Genomic DNA, 22,831 nt, shown 5'->3' with positions numbered 1-22,831 from the left:
CCAGCTTCAGCCTGCGGTCGGTAAACACCGCATGTCTATTGGGCAGTTATTCCCACTCTGTGTGGGACACGGTTGCGCAAGTGCTGCCTCAGTGTCTGGAGGAGGCCCAGAACGTACTCTCCCAGGCTGTTGCCGCAGGGAGGTACGCAGCGAAGTTTACCATCCGCTGTGGGCTGGATACCGCAGATTCTCTAGGCAGAACGATTCCAACGTCGTTGGCCCTTCGGCGCTATGCCTGGATGAGATTGACTGGCTTTTCTCTGCATGTCCAGAGCACCCTTATGGACTTGCCCTCTGATGGGCTTAGCTTTTTTGGCTACAAAGCAGACCATGCTTTGTGGCGTTTCACGGACTCATGGGTTCCAGCAAGTCCTTTGGCCGTTCCAACCGCCCTGCACAGCCTGCTTTTCGCCCCTTTTGTGGCTGCGGAAGGGGTGCCCCACTATGTCCTGCCCAGGGCCACAGGCCGACGAATGTTCCACAACCTTCACGCAGCCGGGGACGTGGGAACCACCGCTGTGGTTCTGGGGGCCAGCGAGCAGGCCAGTCCACCACTAATCCACCCCCCCTCCCCCCCCCCCCCCCCTGCTTCTGCCTCCAAACCTTCCTAGTCCGACATTTCAGGTCCATCAATCGCCAGTGGGCGGCAGGATCCACCATCACCTCCCCCACTGGCACACCATTACGTCAGACAGGTGGATTTTGCAGATAGACCAAAGGGGCTACTCCCTCCCCTTTGAGGCTACCTCAGTACCATTGTATATCGGAGGATCATCTGGGCCTTCTCCTACAGGAAGTCATGGTTCTCTTGGACAAGGGAGCCATCGAGCACGTTCCTGCCCCAGACGTAGGTCGTGGTTGCTATTCCCAATACTTTCTGGTACCCAAGAAGGACAAGGATCTCCGGAACGTCAACCGCTTCCTCCAGAATGAGGAATTCAAGATGTTGACGCTCGCTCAGGTCTTGTCTGCCCAAGACCCAGGAGACTGGATGGTAGCGTTGGACTTGCAGGACGCTTACTTTCACATCCCCGGCCTACCGGCATTAATTGCGCTTCATGGTAGGCCACGAGCACTTACAGTTTACTGTGCTCCCCTTTGGCCTTTCCAGCGCCCCTCAGGTGTTAACGAAAGTGATGGCGGTGGTCGCTGCTCATCTGCGCAGATCAGGGGTTCCAGTCTTCCCCTAACTCGATGACTGGCTGAAGGGGGGCTCGCCCTAGGCTGCCGTCTCCCACCTCCAGGCTACGGCTGACCTCCTGCATTCGCTGGGGTTCTCCATCAATGTGTCGAAGTCACACCTGACCCCCCTCAGAAGCTCCTCTTCATCGCAGCAGTTCTGCACAAATGACGCAGTTTCGGGTTTACCCTTCCGAACAGCGAGTCCGGGATATTGGGCTATGAATCACATCTTTCAGCCTCTATCCCGGGTTTCGGTCAGGATGACCCTAAGGCTGCTGGGCCTCATGGCATCTTGCATCCTGCTGGTCAATCATGCCAGGTGGCATATGCTGGCTCTGCAGCGTGACCTGCTGCGCCCACTGGAACTTCATCAGGGAAATCTGTCCAATTGCATCCAGATCTTGGAGAGCACTGCACGACAATTGCAGTGGTGGCTCACAAACCAGGATTGGGTCAACGGTAGGTCCCTCTCCCTTCCCCAACCAGAACACATAGTGGTGACGGACGCATCTCTTCTGGGATGGGGCGGCCACATGGGAGATGCAGAGATCAGGGGCCTCTGGTCTCCGGCGGAGTCTGGGCTCCACATCAACCTTCTGGAGCTTAGGGCGGTCCGTCTTGCACTCAAAGCCTTCCTTCCCTCTGTTCATGTAAGACTAGTGCAGGTGTTCACAGACAACAACACCGCCATGTGGTACTGCAACAAACAAGGCGGGGTGGGGTTGTGGACCTAAGTCAGGAGGCCCTCCACCACAGGACATGGCTGGAACATCAGGGCATATCCCTGGTGGTTCAACACCTGGCAGGTTCACTGAACACCAGGACGGACAAATCCAGCTGCAGGTGCATGATGGATCACGAATGGCGTCTTCAGTCGGAGTAGGTGCAAGGTCTCTTTCAGCAATGGGGAGAGCCTTGGTTAGATCTATTTGCCACTCAAGAGAACGCGCAATGTCAGCAAATCTGCGCGTTGCAATATCCACAGCGGCACTCAGTAGGCAACGCTTTTTGTCACAAGTGGAGTTGCGGTCTTCTATACGCCTTTCTGCCTATACCACTTCTGCCCAGATTGCTGAAGAAGATCAAGAGCGACCGGGCCCAAGTCATTCTCGTGGCTCCTTATTTGGCCTGAAGAGTCTGGTATCCCGAGCTGCTCAACATGGCCATCGATCTTCCGATCAGATTGCCTCTTCGGGAGGATCTTCTGTCGCAGCAACAGGTGACGGTCCTCCACCCGAACCTGTCCAGCCTCAACCTCCTTGCGTGGAGATTGAGCGGTGACAGTTGATGTTGTTCGACTTTCCTCCCAAATTCGGTGATGTAATCTTGGCTACCAAGCGTCCCTCCACTAAGACGGTATACGCCTGCCAATTGAACGAATTTGTGGCATGTTACTCAGCAAAGGCTGTGGATCCCTTTTCTGCCCCTCTTTCTGAGGTTCTCTTGTTCCTCGTTTCTTTGGCCCAGCAGGGCTCTGCACTGGGCACTATCAAGGGCTATCTCTCGGCCATTTCTGCCTTTCTTGGGCTTCCTGATCAGCCTTCTCTCTTCAAGTCCCCTGTTGTAAATCGTTTCTTAAAAAGCATTACTCATCTTTCATCCTATCCCCTTCGTAATGCCTCAGTGGGACTTGGATTTGGTCTTGACCTATTTGGTGTGCGCTCCCTTTGAGCCACATCACAACTGTCCTCTCAGACTCTTAAGACTGCATTCCTGGTAGCCATCACATCTGGCAGAAGAGTGAGTGAGCTCCAGGCTCTTTCATCCAAGCCTCCTTTTCTGGCTGTACATCCAGACAAGGTTGTCCTAAGAACTCGTCCATCCTTTCTTCCCAAGGTGGTCACCTCCTTTCATATTGGGCAAACCATTACTTTGCCCACCTTCTTTCCGTCTCTGCGTCCTTCTAAAGAGGAAGAGAGGCTCCACCGTCTGGACCTAAAAAGTGCATTTTCCTTCTATCTGGATCACACCAAACAGTTCCGGGTGGGTGACCAGCTCATTGTTGGTTACGTGGGCGCCAAGAAAGGTCGGACCGTACACAAGCGAACCATCTCCAGATGGGTCGTTTTTTGTATTCAAACCTGCTATTCTCTAGCAAAAAAGGAGCATCAAGTGGGGCTACGCGCCCAAGTCACCAGGGCGACGACAGCCACTACTGCTCTGGGACGAGGAGTCCCTCTAAATGACATCTGTCAGGCAGCTACGTGGGCATCGCTGCACACGTTTACGCAACACTACTGCGAGGACAGTCAAGTCCGGAGGGACGGCTTCTTTAGCAGCTCTTCTCCAGGACTTTCTGGTGTGAACTTGGTTCGCAGACCCAGCTCCGGGGTTGGTATTGCTGGGGTATCTATTCTAAGGTAAGAAATCTATAACAAACTGTTTCTTTCAGATGAACAAGTTAGTTAACCTGCGGTAACGATATATCTGTAAGAAACAAAGGTTAGTTATAGATTCCTTACCGCCCCACCCATCCTCCCCGTTCTGCGAACTGATTTCTAGGGTTAAGGACCACCTATCGGGGCCCTAGTTGAGTGCACAATGGTCAGTGTCTTGCATGGCTCTGCGTTTCTGGTGCAGAAAGTCTTGTACAGAAGTGACATCAGCGCACGAGGGCGCCATCTAAGTAGCTACCGCGACGTCATTCCGGCGACCGTGATGCCAACGACTGATGCGGAGCCAACCAACGCCACCTTTCGACGCTCAGAGGTACTGCATACGAAAAACTTTCCGGATCCAGCCTGACGCCTGGGAGTAATTCTAAGGTAGGGAATCTGTAACTAACCTATGTTTCTTACAGATATATTGTTACCAAAGGTAAGTAACTGGTTCACCAATCCTATTCTGGTAATCAAGACCTCTGGACCCAGTGAGGAGGACTTCTCAGCGCGCTTTTCTGAAAAGTCTAGGAGTATTGTTCGGGAGTGTCAACGTGCCGCGACTAACCTGATGTCTATGAGCACCTTTGGTTCGGCAGTGTGTGATCCACTGTACCCCACAGACTACACGCCCAAAAACAATGCCTCCTGGAATTCCTTCCTGCTCCCTCATGGGGAAGAATTGTCACATTCCTTGGCGTCCCTTAAACCAACCAACCATTTCAGTGATCCTCTTCCCGCTAAGTTGCTAAAAGATCCCAACGCGGCCATTCTCCCTCTCTGGTCAAGGATCATCCAACAATCTCTCTTGCAGGGGAGAATGCCCGACTGCCTCAAAATGAGGCAAGTCACACCCATTCCCAAGAAGCCTAATGCAGACCTAGAGGATCCCAATAACTTTTGTCGGATCACCAGCATCATGTATTTAGCGAAATTGCTCGAGAAATACGTTCACACACGGCTTTGCAACTACACCAAGAAATTTCGGCTCCTAGACCAACACCAGTCAGGCTTTAGAACAGGACACAGTAAAGAAACTGCTTCAACTCACATTGTTGAGGACGCCTTGAGGGGTCTTGACCAAGATGCTCCTTGTCTTCTAACCCTTCTGGACTTGTCCTCTGCTTGTGACACTATCAAACATGATAACTTGATTACTCTTCTTCAATATAGGATGGGGTTATCTGGCCCGGTCTTAAAATGATTTGCCTCTGTCCTGCATAACCGAACCCAAAGAATCAGTCAACCAATCTCTGGCTGCCAGTACCCCGGTCTCTATTGGGTTATCTCAAGGATCTGCACTCTCACCCACACTCTTCAACCTCTTCATGGAACCTCTAACTGCTATTCTGGATGTTGCTAGCATTCAGTACCATATGTACGCTGATGACGCTCAACTGTATTTGAAGATCTCCTCTCCAGATGACATTAAAACTCTTAATGGTGCGCTTCAAAAAACGTAACAATGGCTAACGCATAATCATCTGTTACTAAATACCCTCAAAACAGAATTTCTCCTGATTACCCCACGCAACCCTTACGCAAAACTAGATCAAACAAGCATTGGCATAGCCAATAGGTCTCGCCTTTGGGACCTTATAAGTATTTAGTTATGCAGCACAATATCCTTGGTGCAACAACACCGACCGTTGCATGGCTAAACATTTATAAGGTCCCAAAGGCGAGACCTATTGGCTATGCCAATGCTTGTTCCATTTACCACAGTGCACGGCATAAGCACATATTCGTCTTGAGTTCAACCTGACACGGCGGGCTTATATTAGTTTCCCTCTGTGCAAAAATGAGAAGCGCTGAGTGTGGCTCACCTAAGCAGCTTTTATGGAGTTATATTCAGGGCAAAGTATCAGATCTACAGAAATTATACATGGATTCAATCAAAGGACCTGCAGTCAAGGACCTGATGCAACTGCCCCTTCCTCCGAAATAGCAAGGATGCTTTTGAAAGCAGGCAAGGCTGTTGTCTACCCATGATGACTTAGAAGCAATTCGCGCTAGAGCCCGTTATAACCATTGGTTGGCCTGTATCAGCCGCTATGGCTGCCAGCTTACTCATCTTGTACATTTGAGTTGGTTACGAACACCCTATTCCTCCACTTGAATTTGGGGTTGATTCCACTCAAGGCATACAAATTTGGATGGCTGACAGGTGCTCAGAAAACTCTCAATAGGAGTTGTGATGCAGCACTGGAAACTGTCCAGCATATTATCTGCATATGCACCACACTGATTGCACCATGTTACTGGCTGTTCACAATTTTTAGACAGCTGAACATTAGAACTTTCAAAGTTGCAATGGAGGAATGTTTAAATGGGGAGTTTATGGAGTACAGTTTCTGCATATTGTTATGACACGGTTTAGGTCATGCTAGGTATATTTTATGCAGTACTGGTACTTTTAGTAATCGTTTGCTATTTGCTGAACAGTCACCACTTCTCAGCTATGTATTCTTACTATGCTGGCTCGTATTGTAAAACTGGATTGAGATGTTGCATCAAATTTTAATGGGTGTTTATTTATTTCATATATTATAATGAGTCTGGGGTCAAACATTTTGATCTAGAACACAGGTTTTAATCACGTGCTCTTTATATATTCTATTGATTTTCACTATGATGATTTGCGATGATTTTAATTAGCTGTGCAAGTACAATAGTTAAATTCAAATCCAAACTTTTCCTCGTTGTAAATTATAAGCTAATTGCGTTCAAACCAGCTATAACAAGCCTTCTCGAAAACGAAAAACACATTTAGGAAAAACAGTTTATTAGAAAGGAGAAACGGGGAACAACAGGCATGAAAGTCTTATTTAAAGAAGTTAGAGAAGTATATACAAAACAAGAAGTGCGAGCAAAAAGTGGACGCGAGTGGTGCGCACACGCGCGATGGGAAAAGTGAAAGTAGGCTGCGCGCGCGAAAGTGATCGTGGCTGTACATATTGCAAAGCTGCCGGCTGCGCGCGTGCATGCTCGCGTGAACGCAAGTGCTCGGCCAGCCAGCAGCACTTTGAAAACTCACCTACTAAAGTATGAGCAAAAAGTGGACGCGAGTGGTGCGCGCATGCCGAAGGGAAAAGTGAAAGTAGGCTGCGCGCACGAAAGTGAAAGTGATCGTGGCTGTACATATTGCAAAGCTGCGGGCTGCGTGCGTGCATGCTCGCGTGAACGCAAGTGCTAGGCCAGCCAGCAGCACTTTAAAAACTCACCTACTAAATGTCCCTGCGAGCAGCAGATGCGCGCTGACTCAGCGAGACCTTAAAAATGTAGTGCTTGAAAAGCAAGCAGTGGAAGCAAAGACGCTGCCAGTCAAAAGTGAAGGTTAAGAGGCAATGCTCCCTGCAAGGGACAAACTCAAGATTGGCAAGCTGGGGCATGGATCACAACCACATGAGAGTAAGTGGAAAGCCAACCAGTGGCAAGCAATGGGCAAGCACCAAGCCCTTGTGTGTTGCTGGTAAACCCACAATACGTCTTGCAACAGACAGCTCATGCGTCGTCTAGTAGGCGAAACGCAAAAAGAAGAGAAGCACAATATTTGAGACCAAGATAATTCCAAAGACTTGTGCACCGTGAGCCCGCCAGTACAAACCCACATCTTGAGTTAAAGACAGTTGCGTCATATGTTCGGCTTGGAAGACTGAGGCAAATACATAATAACAAAACCAGCCCTGACGGCGCTTGGCAGAACAAAGGTACCAGATAAGTAACGCGCTTCTGGCCTCACTGCTGTAAACAAGAAAACTTTCAAATGATGAGACATTAGAACTAACAACACAGCCATCAGTAAAGCAAACCAGGAAGGTAAAGGCTATAAAAAATCTATTAGAAAAGATAAATATGATATTATTGCCTACGAATATTGGCATGTTTGGCTGGAGCTTGAAGAGTTTGAGTGTCAGTGACAATCGACTTTAGTTCTGCCGCCTGTTTCAAAACACGAGAAATGTGTGTTTATAATTGTTCGCACATGTAGCTTATGCTTATAGGTGCGGGCTCAGACACCTGTGTGAAGTATGATACGTCAGATATACAAATATGTATGGAGTAGGATCAAATTGAAAATGGAAACCATTTGCAGTTGGAAAATAAAGCCGTTCTTTTACTGCAAGAATATTGTTCAACCGGGTCCTTACAATATGTGATCCGTTTTCACTCTACTTTTGGCTTCATAAATACAGTTTATCTATAAGGTCTTAGCAATTTCCATCTCGCACTGCTTTTTATCGAAGAAGGTGCACAACATAACAGGGCTTCATAGAATTAAACATAGAAAAGCTGTCCCCCGTCTTGGACCACCAGCGTGCCGAGACGTCCTGGGGTTGTGTTGTAGCCGCGTCATAGGCGGTGGGGGTTAACTGAGGCGTGACTGTGGTTTACTGAAAACATGTTCCTTTATTTGTCCTAATGTGCCAGACAACCAAAGTGTGCATTGAGTTCGCAACAATTGTAGAAGGGGGGTTAGTTAATTGTACAGTAATTAAGCATGGAGTTGTTTTTTTTCTGGAAGGCATGTAGATTTTGGCTTGCTGCAAGGTCTAATTTACAAGTTTCTGTAATTAAAATGCAATCACTGCTGTCATTTAGGATTCGTTCTTTTGGTCAGAAAGTATGCTGGTTCAGGTGTTTAAATAGCTCCAGTTTTGGGACGTGTTTGTAACCGCTCGCCTGATTGTATTACTAATTGCAGATTCCACCACTACTAGAACGCGATACACACAGACCCGTGGAACTGGCACAGTCTACTTTTTGCTAAACTATTAGTTGGTGCAAGTGATGCTTTTCAGAGCTTCCCTCCTTCAGGTATAGTTTAAGTGATGATGGAGTGTCTTCGCTCCTAAACCCATCCTTGCTTGATCCGGTGATGCTCCTGGATGCATTGCTGGAAGGCTGACCAAAAGGAGAGCATATTCAATGCTCACATACAGCTCAGAAAGCGATGGTGTATGCAGGATATGTGGACTGCCCGACTTTGGTTTGGAATATTTGTTTTAAACCGAAGAATGGTCTCGAACAAAGATGTTGAAGCTTTTTTTATTCAGTCGGAGATCTCCAGCTCTCTCGGGTTGGTGGGAGTACCTCATTTAGTCCTTTATTTCTTTCTGGCACTTTGAGCGCTGCAGAAGGAAAGCAAAACTACAATTCCCAGAATGCAAAGAAAACACAGGGTGTGAGAGAACCACAGAGCTCTCTGTATCTGATTGATGCCTACCCACTAAGTCCAGTTAACTATTAGTTGCACAGAGAGCCAGTGATAGCGCGGCCCACCTTTGGAGCTGAAACCATCCTTAACAAGTACTCGGTGGAAATTATCGTGACATACTCATCCTACTGTGTAACCTTTGACCCAGTGTGTTTCTGCCTTGCATGGCCTCTGACACTGCAAGTTAGCTTCCAACATCACCTCAAAATTAATTTTAGAACTTCCAAAAACACAGATTTTGCACCATATTTAGGTATTGTATCACTCAGATGGTTCCTGTTGAGTCATGGATTAGGAGCTCTGCTGCGTCACCGTCCCAGACCAGTTATTTGGTCTGCATGACAGAGTACGAAACAGACGAAAAGTAGTCATAAGATTTAGGAGAGAAAGAAACGATCAAAAGAGAAGAAGTGATTAAATAGAGACCGCGTAACATAATGAACATTATATGTAACTGAAGAGGTCAAGAAAATGTAAGTACAGATATAGGATAAATGTAAGTATGGGTCAAAAGAAAATCGAAAGAGCACGGTAAAGGGTTCATGTAAGGGTAGCCAGAATTATTTAGAAAAGTAACATGATCAATATGTATGAGGGAGACACGTATTACGCGAAAACAATGTGTGAGAACATCACAGAATCGATAAAAGGTAGGAAAAGCAAGAGCTTCTGAATGAAATAGAGATACAGGGACTAACGAGGGTAAAGAGAATGTCTCCGTGTGCCTTTGGCTCGGCTGGCACCTCGGGCATGTTTATTGCTGGAACACATGGCAATGCAAAGCCATTAATCAAGCAGGATGGCTCTGTCTCCCTTCACGCCCAGGGAGCAGGGAGATACGAGCAGAGCATCAAAGGGCTGGGTGAGAAGGGAGGGGGGAATGCAAGGAGCAGCTGTGCACGTCATCGTGCACTCAAGCTCTAGGCCAGCAAAACCATGTGGGTAGCACTTTTAAAAACCCACTTACAAAATGTCTCAAAGAGACAGCTTTCGCTGTCTCAGCGAGACCTAAAAAATCTCAGCACTCAACTGCACCCCTCATATGGTGGACTCCGCTTGTTCTTTAGGAGTCACCCTGGACAAATTCCTAAACATGCAAGGGAACATCAGTGCACCATTAGGAGTGCCAATCATCAACTCAAAACTCTTAGGTAAATCAAACCTTTGCTACCTCCCGAGGACATCCAGTCAACCGTCCAATCCCTAGTTATCTCACAATTGGAATATGGTTTGGTGACCCTAGCTGGGCTTCCGAAGTCTAGGTTAGCTCCGCTAAGAGCTACTCTGAACGCCTCTGCCAGACTCATCACAGGTTCCAGAAAGCATGATCATATTACACCGGACTTAATTCAACTTAACTGGCTTTCCATTGAAGCAAGGATCCGCTTCAAGATAGCCTGTCTGACATATAAAGCTATACACTTCAATACCCCTGTTTATCTGGCAAAAAAACTGGAGCTCTCCGGTTCCAGTCGAAACTTTAGATGCTCCAGTACCCTACTACTGAAACCTCCTAAATTCAACAAAAAAAGAACTTACAATAACAACTTCTCAGGGCTGGCTCCAAGAATTTGGAATGCCATTCCGACGGAGATCAGAGCCAACCCCTCGACTGCTTCATTTAAAAAACCGGTCAAATGGCTACTATTGGAAGAACTTCATCAGCAATAGCCTCTATGACATTTGCTAGTCCCTTCCTTCTCTTGCCTGACAATCATTCTTCTTTGCGTTTCGAAATGTATTTTGTTGTCCTTTTGACTTAGTGCTCTGCTAAAACTTCACGGCCCCGTCTAGTAGGGCTGTTTTTGAGGATCACATGCTACCTCGTCTTCCCCTTGCACCCCCATTTACTTTTTATGTGTCAGGTACCTCTTTTGTCTCCTTATCGTATTGTACTCGTGCTGTTTCCTCATGTCAACGTCTTTTTTTTTTTTTTTGTACAGCACTCTGATACCCGTCTGTGTCTTGTTCGCGCTTTATAAAACTTTTCAAATAAATAAGTTACCATCAATGGTGCATTTTTCCCGATCTGTTCATGTGTGAATTGGTTCATTATAGTTAAGTTTGTGAACATTACCACTTCAACATTAAATAATTAGGCAAAGTTCTTGCGTAGTATTTGAGTGAGCTTGTGTTTCTTTCTTGTTTTTCCTATGCAGGGAGCAGATTTTGAGAGTGAAAGAGGATGAAAATGTCCCGTTCCTTTTAGTTGGTAACAAATCTGATTTAGAAGATAAGCGGCAAGTGTCCATAGAAGAAGCAAAAAGTAGGGCTGAGCAGTGGAATGTTAACTATGTGGAGACATCTGCTAAGACACGGGCAAATGTTGACAAGGTAACTCCTGTTAGTCCCATTTTGTCAGTGGTGCATTGATTATCATTAAGAATGGTTTTCTATTGAAATTTAGACTTGTTAATAATAATGAAATTGCTCGTGCTGACATAACATTGTACTTTTATGATTTGTATATTAGGATATAGTGTGGAAAGAATTTTATTTATGAACTAGAATTTGATTTATGAACCAACTAATGTATAACAAATGCTTTAGGCATCACCCTAATCTTCCCATCAGTCGCTTCCATCAGTGTTTTTCAGACACCAGCGACCGCAGATCCTCGGGTGTATATCTGAACGGCCATTGCATACATTGACACCTGGAGCTAGCGGATTCCTCCCTCTATTGCACTGTTTATTGACACTTTAGCTCTTGAATCTGTCACCTTTTTTCCTTAAAGAAATCGTTCTTTGACGGGCTGCTTGAGCATTCACATGAAATACCTTGCTAGTTAATTCTTTGTTGCAGTAATCTCCATTCATGTTTTCAGAGACTCTCCCAACTCAATACCAACCTATTTATGACCGTCTACTCTTAAATCAATTTGCCACCACATTGAAGATCTCTCTTTAGGCTAGTAGTGCCAATAGAATATAGGTTTGAGACCTTTGGTTATTGTTGCCTAAGCATCAGATAACCTGTTCAAATGACATTTTAAAAAGCAACTTTATTGTCCTGAAAGCTTGCTGTTTGATGCACTGGGAACAGGTGTAAATTAATGCAGTCAACTTGATTATGAGACAAAGTTTTCTGTGGTTCTCCTCCTTTTGAGTTTCTAATCGTGCCTCCCCAGCCACATTTGCTACTTTTCTTGTGATATTTTTGAGTAGGTTTGTGAACTCTTGTTGGTATACATTCAGCACGTTGTAGCTGTGGGCAGCAGACTTCAGCCAATTTTTAACATCACTGATTGTGACGATATTCTGTCCTTTCACATGGATCACATCCTTAGACTATGTAATTCCCTTCAGATCTAGGGACCACTATGGAAGTGTGTGCTTTTTGAGACCAAAACATATTTTTAATTGTTGGTAATTTCTTTTGATTGGTGAGCGCCTGCCAGCTTCCCCAACTATAAAGTTTTGTAAAAACAATTACAAAGTAAACCTTAACAAACCCAAAAAGCAGACCGCCATTGCCAGACCTATTGGCTTTGCCAGTGATTGCTCCTTGTCATTTTTGCTTCACTGTAAAGCTGAAATGGTTGAAGCCTGTTCTCCAAGACTTTGACATACTTAACACAGCTCTGGGTTTAATATTATGCAAGGAGATATTTTGGCATGAAATACACTGTGAACTGACCAACATTTGGGCCTGGATTTTCCTTTTACGCATATTTAGGTATTCCTAATGACTTCCACCTAGCGGTAATCTGACTTCCTGGGTTTGATGGTAGCAAAATGGTTGTGGCCAGAGTGCGGGTAATGCTCCAGCTACAGGTCCAATGGTATAGGATGGGATGATGCCAGCCACAGATTCGCGAATCAGCTGCTTTGTGATAGGCTGGCTGTCACAGGATAATTTCTGTTATTGCTGCCATTATGCAACTCGCTGCTCTGAGCTATGTGCGGGGGAATTTTTTTTTTTTTTTTAAATGCGTAAGCTGGCTAGGTGAACTAGTTTTGACCCCCAGTGCCATGTGGGAGAACCCCATGTTAAAATCAAAGGTTTTTTTAATTTTTTTTTTATCGCAGCGTTTACTGATCCTGGACTTTCCTTTGGTTCCTCTGACCCTACTTGGCCTCAGGATCCACAATCTCCGCATAGGCGTATGCAAATCCAGTAACAGCTTAGAGCTTAAATGCTGTGGTTGGCCACACGTAGTACAGTGGGGGACAGAGTGGCCACAGTCCAGCTCACAGCAGTGCATGACCGAAGGCCTTGCGCAAAAGACACACAATTGATGGACGGAATGCAGAACAAATCAAAACATTCTCCCCCATTCAAGAGATCTGGGTTAAATCCATCATTCCTTTGCTCACCATGCCACCCCAGTATGTTATGTTATATTTAATTTGTACAGCGCACAGCTACTCGAAAGTGTCCCGGCGCTAGCTTCGGAAAAAATAAAGAGGAAATGCACACCAATCCAGGCTAAAAAAAAAAGCAGTGTTTTTAGTTTTTTCTTAAACAAAAGAGGGTCCTGGGTAGCCCGAAGAGCCAAGGGCAACAAGTTCCTGGCAAGGCCAGCTTTGCGTACAAAGGAGGTGCCTCCAAGTCTTTGGCGATTAAACCTGGGGGTCTGAACCAACAACTGGGCAGACAAACGCAGCTGTCTCCCTGGTGTGTAAAAGGCAAACCTCTTCTGCAGATGGATCGGTCCCAGGCCATAAAGGGCCCGATGGGTAGTGGATAGTATTTTGTATTTCAGACGGTATTCGACTGGGAGCCAATGCAAGGAGCGTAGGTGAGTGCGGACACTACGCCTTGATCGCAAGCCCTGAAGAAGCCTGGCTGCCGAGTTTTGAACAACTTGCAATTTCTTAACTAAAAAACCTGGGCTGCCAACCAAGAGAGCGTTGGCATAGTCCAAACGGGATAAAATGAGGGCACGGACCACAGTTTCTTTGGCACTACCTGGCAGAAGAGGAAGAAACTTCCTCAAGGTTTTAAGAGTGCCAAAGCAGGTACCAGCCAACTTCTTCACCTGTGTTGAAAAATCCAGGTTTTCATTGAACCAGACGCCAAGGTTTTTTACAGCACCTTTACTTGTGGTTGGTCAAGGAAAACCCGGTGGCCAAAGCCTATCTCTAAAATCAGACGAGAAGGAGCCATACAAAAGTACTTCAGATTTTTCCTTCATTGCATTTCAGCTGAGCATTCGCCAGCCAGTGAAAAACTGAAGACAAACAATGTTGTGCAGCCACAACCGAGTCATCTTCCCTGTTCCAAGAAAATAAGAGCGGAGTATCATCAGCATGAGCCATCGCTTTAGCCCCTAATGATTCCGCAAGATAGACCAGCGGAGTCCCGTAGATATTAAAAAGCAAGGGGCTAAGTGATGACTCCTGCGGCACACCCGTAGTCACCTGCAAAGGCACGGAAGCACAAGAAGGAAGCCAGACCTGCTGCGACCGACCCTCCAAGAAAGACTTAATCCACTGCAGAGCTGAGCCAGAGATACCTATTTCTGAAAGACGATCAAGGAGCAGAGAGTGGGGCACGGTGTCGAAAGCAGCCAAGAGATCTAACATCACCAAGGCTGCTTTCCCGCCGGCATCCAAACACTCCCCGATCGCCTCCATCACCTCAAGCAGTGCTGACTCCGTGCTATATGAGGCATGGAAGCCGGATTGGGCCGGGTGAAACAAACCTGACACCTCGACATAGTTGGTGAGTTGAGATGTAACCACCCTTTCACAGACTTTAGACAAATTTGGTAGAAGCGAGATAGGGCGTTAATTCTCAGGTAGCAGAGGGTCAAGAGATGTCTTCTTAAGAAGGGGAAGATTCAGCGCCTGCTTCCATGAAAGAGGAACATGCACCTCATGGAGCGATTTATTGATCATATAATTCACTTCTGAGTTAATAGTATCTGCCACATCAGACAGAAGTCTGGCAGCACATGGGTCTTTAGGTGATCCCGACTTTAGTGCCTTAAGAATCTTAAGAGAGCTAGGAAGATCGATCGGTCTAAACGCATAAAAAGAGGAGGCAGATTTTTCCCACGGCCTCGCCAACATGGCCCCACTAAGCTTCCTGGGGGAAGTCGAAAACGTCTCTTGAATGCTAATTATTTTATCCCTGAAAAAATTTGCCAAGGTATTGCACCAGGTCTCCGAGGTAGGTGACACTACCGCTAGGGGTCAAGAAATTCTGCACAATAGCAAAAATGTATTTTGGATTGTTGTTAGCCCTCTCAATGCCGGTGGAATAGTGCTGGCCTTTGGCCTCTCCAATGGCCATATAATACAGTTTTTGTTTGGTTCTAAGGGCGCGTTTAGCAATGGGACAGTAACCGCTGGAGCGCCAGGCGCTCTCCAATAATTTAGACCTAGCCATATGCGAATCAGTCTTGACCCTGTTCCTCATGGGAACAGTCCAGCCCGAACTGCCAAGCCAGGTCCTCCATGGACCGGAAACAATCATCCTAGGACCGTTTTCGAGGTTTCACCCCTCTTCAGCCAGGATAGACTTCATTGATAGGGTGGTCAGTGTGAGTGTTGTCCTTTGTAAACATGCCTGGCTGACCTCCATCAGGTTCTCCAGTGATTTATAGGCTTTGCTAATGGTCTGCTTTGATGGGTCTCTCCTCTTTGGAGAGAAGGTAGACTCCACTTGGTAAAGCTTTAAGGATAGAGCTTACAGCAGATGCTTTGTGGCTGTTAACACTTTAAAAACTACTTCGACACCAGTTCTGGGCATTTGCAGAGACAGCCTTCACATCCAGTGATGTAACAGATACCCCTGTTATATCGGGCAATAGATTCAGCAACTGGGGCACTAGTCTTCCAACTTCCCTTTTCCTGCTACAATGGCCAACAAACCGATTTAGGTTGCCCTCAGCAGCACATGCTCAGACAGTGAGGGGCACTATTCAGCACTTCCTCCTAGGTTGGCAATCTATCACATCCAACAGATGGATCTTGCAAATTGGTCAAACAGGCTGTGGTCTTACCGTTTCTTTTCTTCCCTCCCAGTGTTCCTTCAACACCAGAACGAATTTCAGCAGAGGAACTGTCCATTCTACTACAGAAGATAGGCTCGTTGCTCGCCAAGAGCACCATAGTGTGGGGCATGGACTCTGAAAAGGACTAGGGTTGTTACTCTTGCTATTTTCTTATCCAGAAAAAAGACTGGTGCCTCAGGCCTATCTTGATCCTCCGCCCCCCCCGAACACCTTCATGACCAATTCAGAATGCTCAAGTTGGGGAGAGTGGCCAAGCATCGGACCAAGATGGCCGCCTAAGACCTCGGCTCTGTCGCAACTGTCTCCCTGACCCGAATATCCTGCCCTTGATCCTGCCTTTCTAGGTCCCTAAACTGTAGCTGAAGGCAAGCAGAGCCGATTAGTGTGACTCTGACCCCTGAGCGACGCCCGGGACTGGAGATGCGAGGCCCCGTCTGATTGAGCCTAGACAGCTGTTGCAAGCCGGGGGCTGGAGTGCTGAGGCTGCAAATGAGACGTGAGGAGGGGTCGGCTGCTCGGACCGGAGGTCGCCGGTCGGTGTGACATCTGCAGTGCTGGTGGCATCGCCATACCCTGTGGAGGCGCAATAGATAGCAATAATAGCGGCATAGTGGGACTCCCTCCCCCTCTTCCGCCCCCTAAGATTGCGTGTGGGAGTGGCAGCTCTCACTAAAATACGCCAGAGAACGGAGCGGCGGGACCGGCGCTTTACTGACCTGCCCGCAGTGCATGTGTGGACTGCCCCACACTTTGCTCCAGCGGTGTCTTTCGACTGGGTTTGCTCGGAGGCTGGGATGTGATCGCCTCATTGCCTGCAAACACCCATTGGCTTCCTTGCTGCCGTTTCGCGGTGCCGTTTCGGGGCACCGGTGCACAGCAACAATTGCAGAGCCCTTCATGTGACCCGGGGTCCATTGGAGCTGTTTACTTGGATATGCGGCTGAAGTGACGCAATTAAGGTAAGTCGTGGCGTTGTGTGGGTGAACGCGTGCAGTTGCCCTCGCTTCCCTGGTGAGGGCCACCTCCAGTATGCTGAGGCTGCCTCCCTGGATCTGCATATCACTTACCTTGGTCTGAGTATAGTTGCTAGCTGACCAGCTAGATATAGACGCACAGTGCAGGCGTATCTCCTGCGCCTATTACACCCGGTCATGATACTTGCTATACACGGCCGGCTCAAGCACAGAGGCCCTCCCATCATTGCTGCAACTCCCCACGCCCGTGGTGAGGGACTCAGTCCAAACGTAGCCGGGGTGTCTAGGGGCACAGAAGAACAATGGCAAGTAAACCAGAAACAGATAAGTACCTTGCCAGGGGTCCCAAGGGCACGCAGCAAGTCCAAACAAACATTCAGAGATTCTATTCTGCAGTATGCACGGTCTGCGCCCCCTCTGCGCTACAAGGATGCCACCCTCTCCTTTTTCCCGGACTTTACACAACTGGTGCAGAGGCAGCGTAGAACGTTCATGGCAGTCAAGAAGAAACTCAGAGACAAGGGACTTAAATACGCCATGATCTTCCCGGCCCGTCTCCGTGTTGAAGCTGGGGAAGGGCATGGTTTTTGATAATCAAGAGGTGGCCTCGGACTGGCTGGACAATCGAAACATCGGCGGCCCCAGAGAAAGGAGTGGGGGCAAAGATCAAGAGTTGCAGGACCAAGAGTGAGAATTGATGGGTGCCCTTGTCGTCCACATGAACACACTCGGGTAACTGGGTCCATGAGGCCCCACAGCTGGACATAAACTCGCCGCGTTCCGTGGTGCACCAGTGAAGCCCAACATGGACCTAATGGGGACACTTGACTCACTTTGGGGTTGGGGGGCGGGGAAATGGAGTGTTGGCTTTCCTCCTCTCTTCTACCTTTTAGTGATTTTCTAGTATTACAAATTGGGTGACAGGCACTCTGCCAGTTTGTAATGGGCAGTTCTAAGTCCAGAGGGCAGGGAAACTGGGAGGTGGGTTGTTGGCTGGGGGGGGGTTTGTTGCGGGGGGGATCACTGTTAATTTTTTCCATCGACGCATAACTACAGGCACAGCGAAGGCACAAAAGACTCACTACGGTTTTAATGCACACACACTGGGCAAAAAGCATTAAAATATTAAGCTGGAATGTCCATGGGCTGGGGGATAAAAATGAAGCAGAGTGTAGTCCTGCAATATATCAGGAAACTGGGACCGGATGTCGTGCTACTTTAAGAAACGCACCTTATGGGTCACTCCTGTAGGGCAATGAACCTGTACAGTTACAAGCTAGCTGCACATGCAGGATTCACGACTGGCTCCAGAGGGGTGAGCATTATGGTTAGGAACGCGTTCCCTCTTGGTGTAGTCTCCACTTGGACCGATGACAGGGGTCGTTATGTAGGCATATCTGGCTCCCGGGAGGGACGGACCCTCTCACTGTTCTCTATTTATATCCCACCTGACCTCCAATCGACTACGTTCCAAGACCTCCGTACTACTATTCTCTCGCTGCCGGAGGGGCTGTTGGTGTTGGGGGGGCAGGGGGGGAGGCGACTTTAACTCAGTAAGCTCGGGGGAACTTGACGGACATCCCCCTCGCGCGTTGGGGCCCTCTTCCTGTGAATTGCCAGACCTCCTTGAGGCCATGGGACTAATAGATACCTGGCGCACACTCAACCCCGAAACAAAGCAGTACACATTCCACTCTGGGGCCCACCTCAACTTTTCCCGCCTTGATTACATCCGGGTTCCCAGCTCTCAAACATCACACATCCGGGAGGTCCGCCACTTAGCTAGAGGTATCTTCGATCACTCGCCGCTTTGGGCTCACTTTCTCCTAGACCACATGCGGGTTGGTTGTATCGCCCCCATCAAGCCTTTGTACCTTCGTAACCTTAAAATACGCAAAGACCTCCTAGCCGCAACGGATAACTACTTCGCAGAAAATGTGGGCACCGTGACCTCTAGCCAAACACTCTGGGAGGCCTTTAAAACGGTGATAAGAAGTGAAGCACTGTCCTTAATATCAGGTCACAAAACGAGAGCAGCAGAAAGCTGTGTCTGACATAGAAACTGACATCCTTCGGCTTGAGGGAGAACTGGTGGAGCGAGACTCTCCAGAGACGCTCCACCTACTGCGGCTTAAGCAGTCTGAATATAAAGCTCTTGTTACAGATGCAGCTCGAAATCTGGGTCAGGAAAAACTTGGAAGCATTTATGACTTGGGAGACAAGGCAGGAAAATTGATAGCTTGGCTGGATAAGCGAGAATGGGCAAGTAGACTGGTCCCGATCCTCCACGATGCCTTTAACACTAACATAGTAGAGCCCCAAGACATACCTTCTCAATTTGCCGCACATTTCGAAGCGGTTTATAGGGTGGGGACGCCCTATGCCGAAGTAGATTCCACCATACTACTAAGAGATTACCTTGCCCACCCTCACCTCGACTGATAAACAACTAATGGATAGTTCTCTGACTGCAGATGAAATCGCCCAGGCCATTAGATCGCTTCAATCTGGAAAGGCCTCTGGTCCTAATGGAATACCCATAAGATTATATCAACCCTGCCGGGACAAAATATCACCTTACCTTACCGCCATGTTCAAGGAAAGTAGGGAGTTGGGGGAACTTCCGCTGGATCAACGCATAGCTAACATTGTTGTAATCCACAAAGAAGGCAAACCAAAAACCGACTGTGCATCATATCGGCCCATTTCTCTTCTCAATGCTAAGCCGAAAATCCTCGCAAAGGTTCTTCTTAATCGCCTAGCTAAGGTCATATCAACTCTCATGCACCCAGATCAATCGGGCTTTATCCCACGCTGGAATACAGCATTGAACCTTCGCTGTGTTCACGGGGTGCTTGGCAGAGCAGATACGATACGCGAGCCAGCGGTCTTGGTTTCCCTGGACGCTATTATGCCGTTTGATATGGTTGAGTGGCCTTATCTCTACGCTGTACTCCAGAAGCTAGGGTTCGGTCCAGAATTCATAGGTTGGATCCGACCCCTTTATGCGGCACCACTGGCGAAGGTTGTCGGCAACAATAAGCAATCGAACACCTTCACTCTGAGCCGGGGCACCCGTCAGGGTTGCCCGCTCTCCCACCTTTTGTTTGCCCTGGCACTGAAGCCGCTCGCGGCCTGGATCCTACAGGATCTAATGATCCGAGGATTCCGCTGGTCAGCAGATGGGAAGACCAGATATTACTTTACGCTGATGACATCCTACTCTACCTAACCAACCCTCGGAAATCTTTAATTGTCTTATTGGACATTTTGGCAGTGTTTCGGAGATACTCCGGATTCAAAATTAATTGGGCTTAATCGCACTTGTATCCCCTTTATGGGAGAATACCTGCCTTGCCCTCCAACTGCCCCATCCAAATTAGTACATCGGGGTTCAAACACTTGGGGATCTTCGTATCCATGAATCCTATACTCCGATATAACCATAATCCCCTTCCCCCTCTCAGTCGTCTGCAGCGAGACATCGCCAGTTGGAGAACTCTCCCTTTGTTCCTCTGTCTTACAAAACTCACTAAAAGCAGTCCCCCCCCCCTCTCCCCCCCCCCCCCCCCCCCCCCCGCTTATTGTAAAGAAGTGGAACGACTCCAGAGGGAACTTCTGCGGAATGGACCGCCGCGCATAGCTTTCAGTAAATTGACTCTGAAATGGTATGACTGCGGTATCGCCCTTCCTAACATTAAGAAATATTATTTGGCCGCCATCAACCATTGCACCTATGGAACACCTGACGACCCTGGCTATCGAATGGATAGGTGGTTGCTCCCGGGTGGGAACTACAATAGAACACTATATTCCAAGTTGGCTCGACCAGCACTATCTGGCCCCACCAGGCATTCGATAAGTCTGGCGCACTGCCACCAGATCACTGGGTTGGGAGGGTAAATTGACACTGGCCACCCCCTTATGGGACTCCGCGAAGCTGGGACACCTATGGCAGACAAAGGGATTCGATAAGTGGGATATGATGGGCATCTCCCGCGTCCAGGATATGTGGGAAAAGGGTGACATTAAAACGTTCGCCTCCCTGCAAGAGCAGCATGACCTGGCCGATTCAGAGCCCTCTCCACTGTAAAATAGGATATTAGATGGACACCACCCTGAGAAGTCTCTCTCTTTCATTTACAATAAGTTAATTCATAACATGGAAGACCCTCTCACACAGCTCCGCCAAAAATGGACGGCGGACGGTATTGAACTGGACGACGAAGACTGACAGGAGGTTGTGTCATCTCTCAGGGTGGTGGCTATCCCTGCAAGACTGCGACTGTTCCAACTTAAAATCCTACACAGAATATACATGACGGGACCTAGACTAGTATTGATGGGAAGGGCGCCCTCATGGGACTGTCGTAGGCGGTATGGCCAGCTGGGCACGTTCCTACATACCATCTGGGAATGCTCACTTGGCCAGTCCTACTGGAGGGAGATTCATGGAGTGGCGGGGCGGTCTTGGGAATCCCCCTGCTCCCAGAGGTGCGTAGGTGTTTGCTCAACATATGGGAGCCCACTGACTTGAACGCACACCAAACACAATGGGCCACACTTGGTTTTATGGTGGCTAAAAGGAACATAGTCCAGGCTTGGGGGGGGGCAGCAGCCCCTCCAACTCTGAAAGACTGGAAGACCAACATGGACTGGTGCATGTTCCGTAAAAAGACTGTGTATGTGGCCCGAGGCTGCCCCAGGAAGTGGTCCCGGTAATGGGTGTTCTGGAATCGCTACAGAGGTAACATTTGTACCCCACCATTGCAACTAGCCCTTGATGACATGCATTCTCTTTGATTTGTCCCATAGTGTGCATGGTGCTCTTGTTGCTGCTTTTGTATGTGCCTGATTGAACTATACAGTATTGTAATGTGCCCTATTTACTATTTGAAGTCGATGACTGTTAATAAAAAGAGTTAAAAAAAAAAAATGCTCAAGTTGACTCTGGGCCTGGGAGTCTGTATGGTGTTCTTGGACTTTCAGGAGGTCTATTTTCATATACCCATCCTGCAGTGACTCATTTGTTACCTATGGTTCAAAGAGGGCCAGTAGCGTTTTTATCTTCCTGTGCTCCCTTTAGACCTCATAAGCGCCTCTTGAGTGTTCACAAAAGTGGTGGCAGTTGTAGCTACCAATCTTCTGAGATAGGGTGTTCCTTCATTCAATGATGGGCTGCTATGGCAGGCTCACTGAAATCAGCGTTGTACCACCTCCACACATGGTGGAACTTTTCACATTGTTGGTTTTCACCATAAACGAGCCAAAGTTCCACCTAATTATTTCAGAGGCTTCCATTCATTAGGGCGATCCTGGAAACTGTTCTGGTCAGGGATTGTCTTACAAAACAGTGAGTCCAGGACATTCAAGCTATGATCCCAATGTTTCAGGTTGGATCCTGGTGAATGTAGCTCCAAGACTTCCTGGTCTCTTAGCCTTGTGCATCCTTCTTGTTAACTGTCAGGTGGCACATGTGAGCCTTGTAGTGGAACATTAACTCTTTGTGGGCACATCATCTGAGCCGCCTTTTTGTTACCATCTGGGTCATGAAGGAGAGCGTTCCAGATTTGGAGTAGTTACTGATTGACAGCAGTGTGTTGTGCAGCCAGCCTGTCCTGGATGGTGCAAGTTCTCACAGTCGACACTACCACCATGAAGGGCAGTATGGGACCCTTTATCCTTTGCCTGCAGGCTTTGTCCCCCAGGTGCTTGTCGGAGCGTCTGGGCAGCTTTCTGGTCACTCCTACCCTGAATGCCAGAGCAGACAACCTGAGCACACCCTGGCCAGATCTTTTTTCCACCATTGACTCTGTTGTGACAGCAATTCTGCGTGTTGGAGTTTTCCACAAGAAACACTCATTAGAAGGCTAATTCTGGTTGGAATGGAACCAAGGACTCCTGTATACTTTTCCTGCCTCTATCTCTCTTGCCCAGAATTCTGAAGAAGATCAAGAACGACCAAGCCCAACTCATCCTCATGCCCACAGATTGGCTAGGAGAGTGTGGTACTTGTTCTCCGAGGAGGGTACTCCACTTAGGGAGAAAGCTCTGTCCTAGCAGCAGGGCAGAGTCCTTCTCTCAAACCTGCACAGTTAACCCCTCCATGCAT

The 22,831-nt window shown here is 48.0% G+C and overlaps 1 protein-coding gene across 1 annotated transcript in view; it reads left to right on the top strand.

Annotated features, from left to right (window-relative positions):
- RALA (RAS like proto-oncogene A) overlaps positions 1 to 22,831 on the top strand; it is a 209,930-nt gene that overhangs the window by 165,594 nt on the left and 21,505 nt on the right. The window contains exon 4 of the mRNA XM_085607438.1: positions 10,938 to 11,112. Coding sequence (XP_085463564.1) covers positions 10,938 to 11,112 — 175 coding nt within the window. The remainder of the gene's footprint in view (positions 1 to 10,937; positions 11,113 to 22,831) is intronic.

This window comes from Triturus cristatus, chromosome 5_2, assembly GCF_964204655.1.
Source record: "Triturus cristatus chromosome 5_2, aTriCri1.1, whole genome shotgun sequence".
In the NCBI taxonomy this organism is placed as follows: domain Eukaryota; kingdom Metazoa; phylum Chordata; class Amphibia; order Caudata; family Salamandridae; genus Triturus; species Triturus cristatus.
This window is presented reverse-complemented; position numbering and strand designations above follow the sequence as displayed.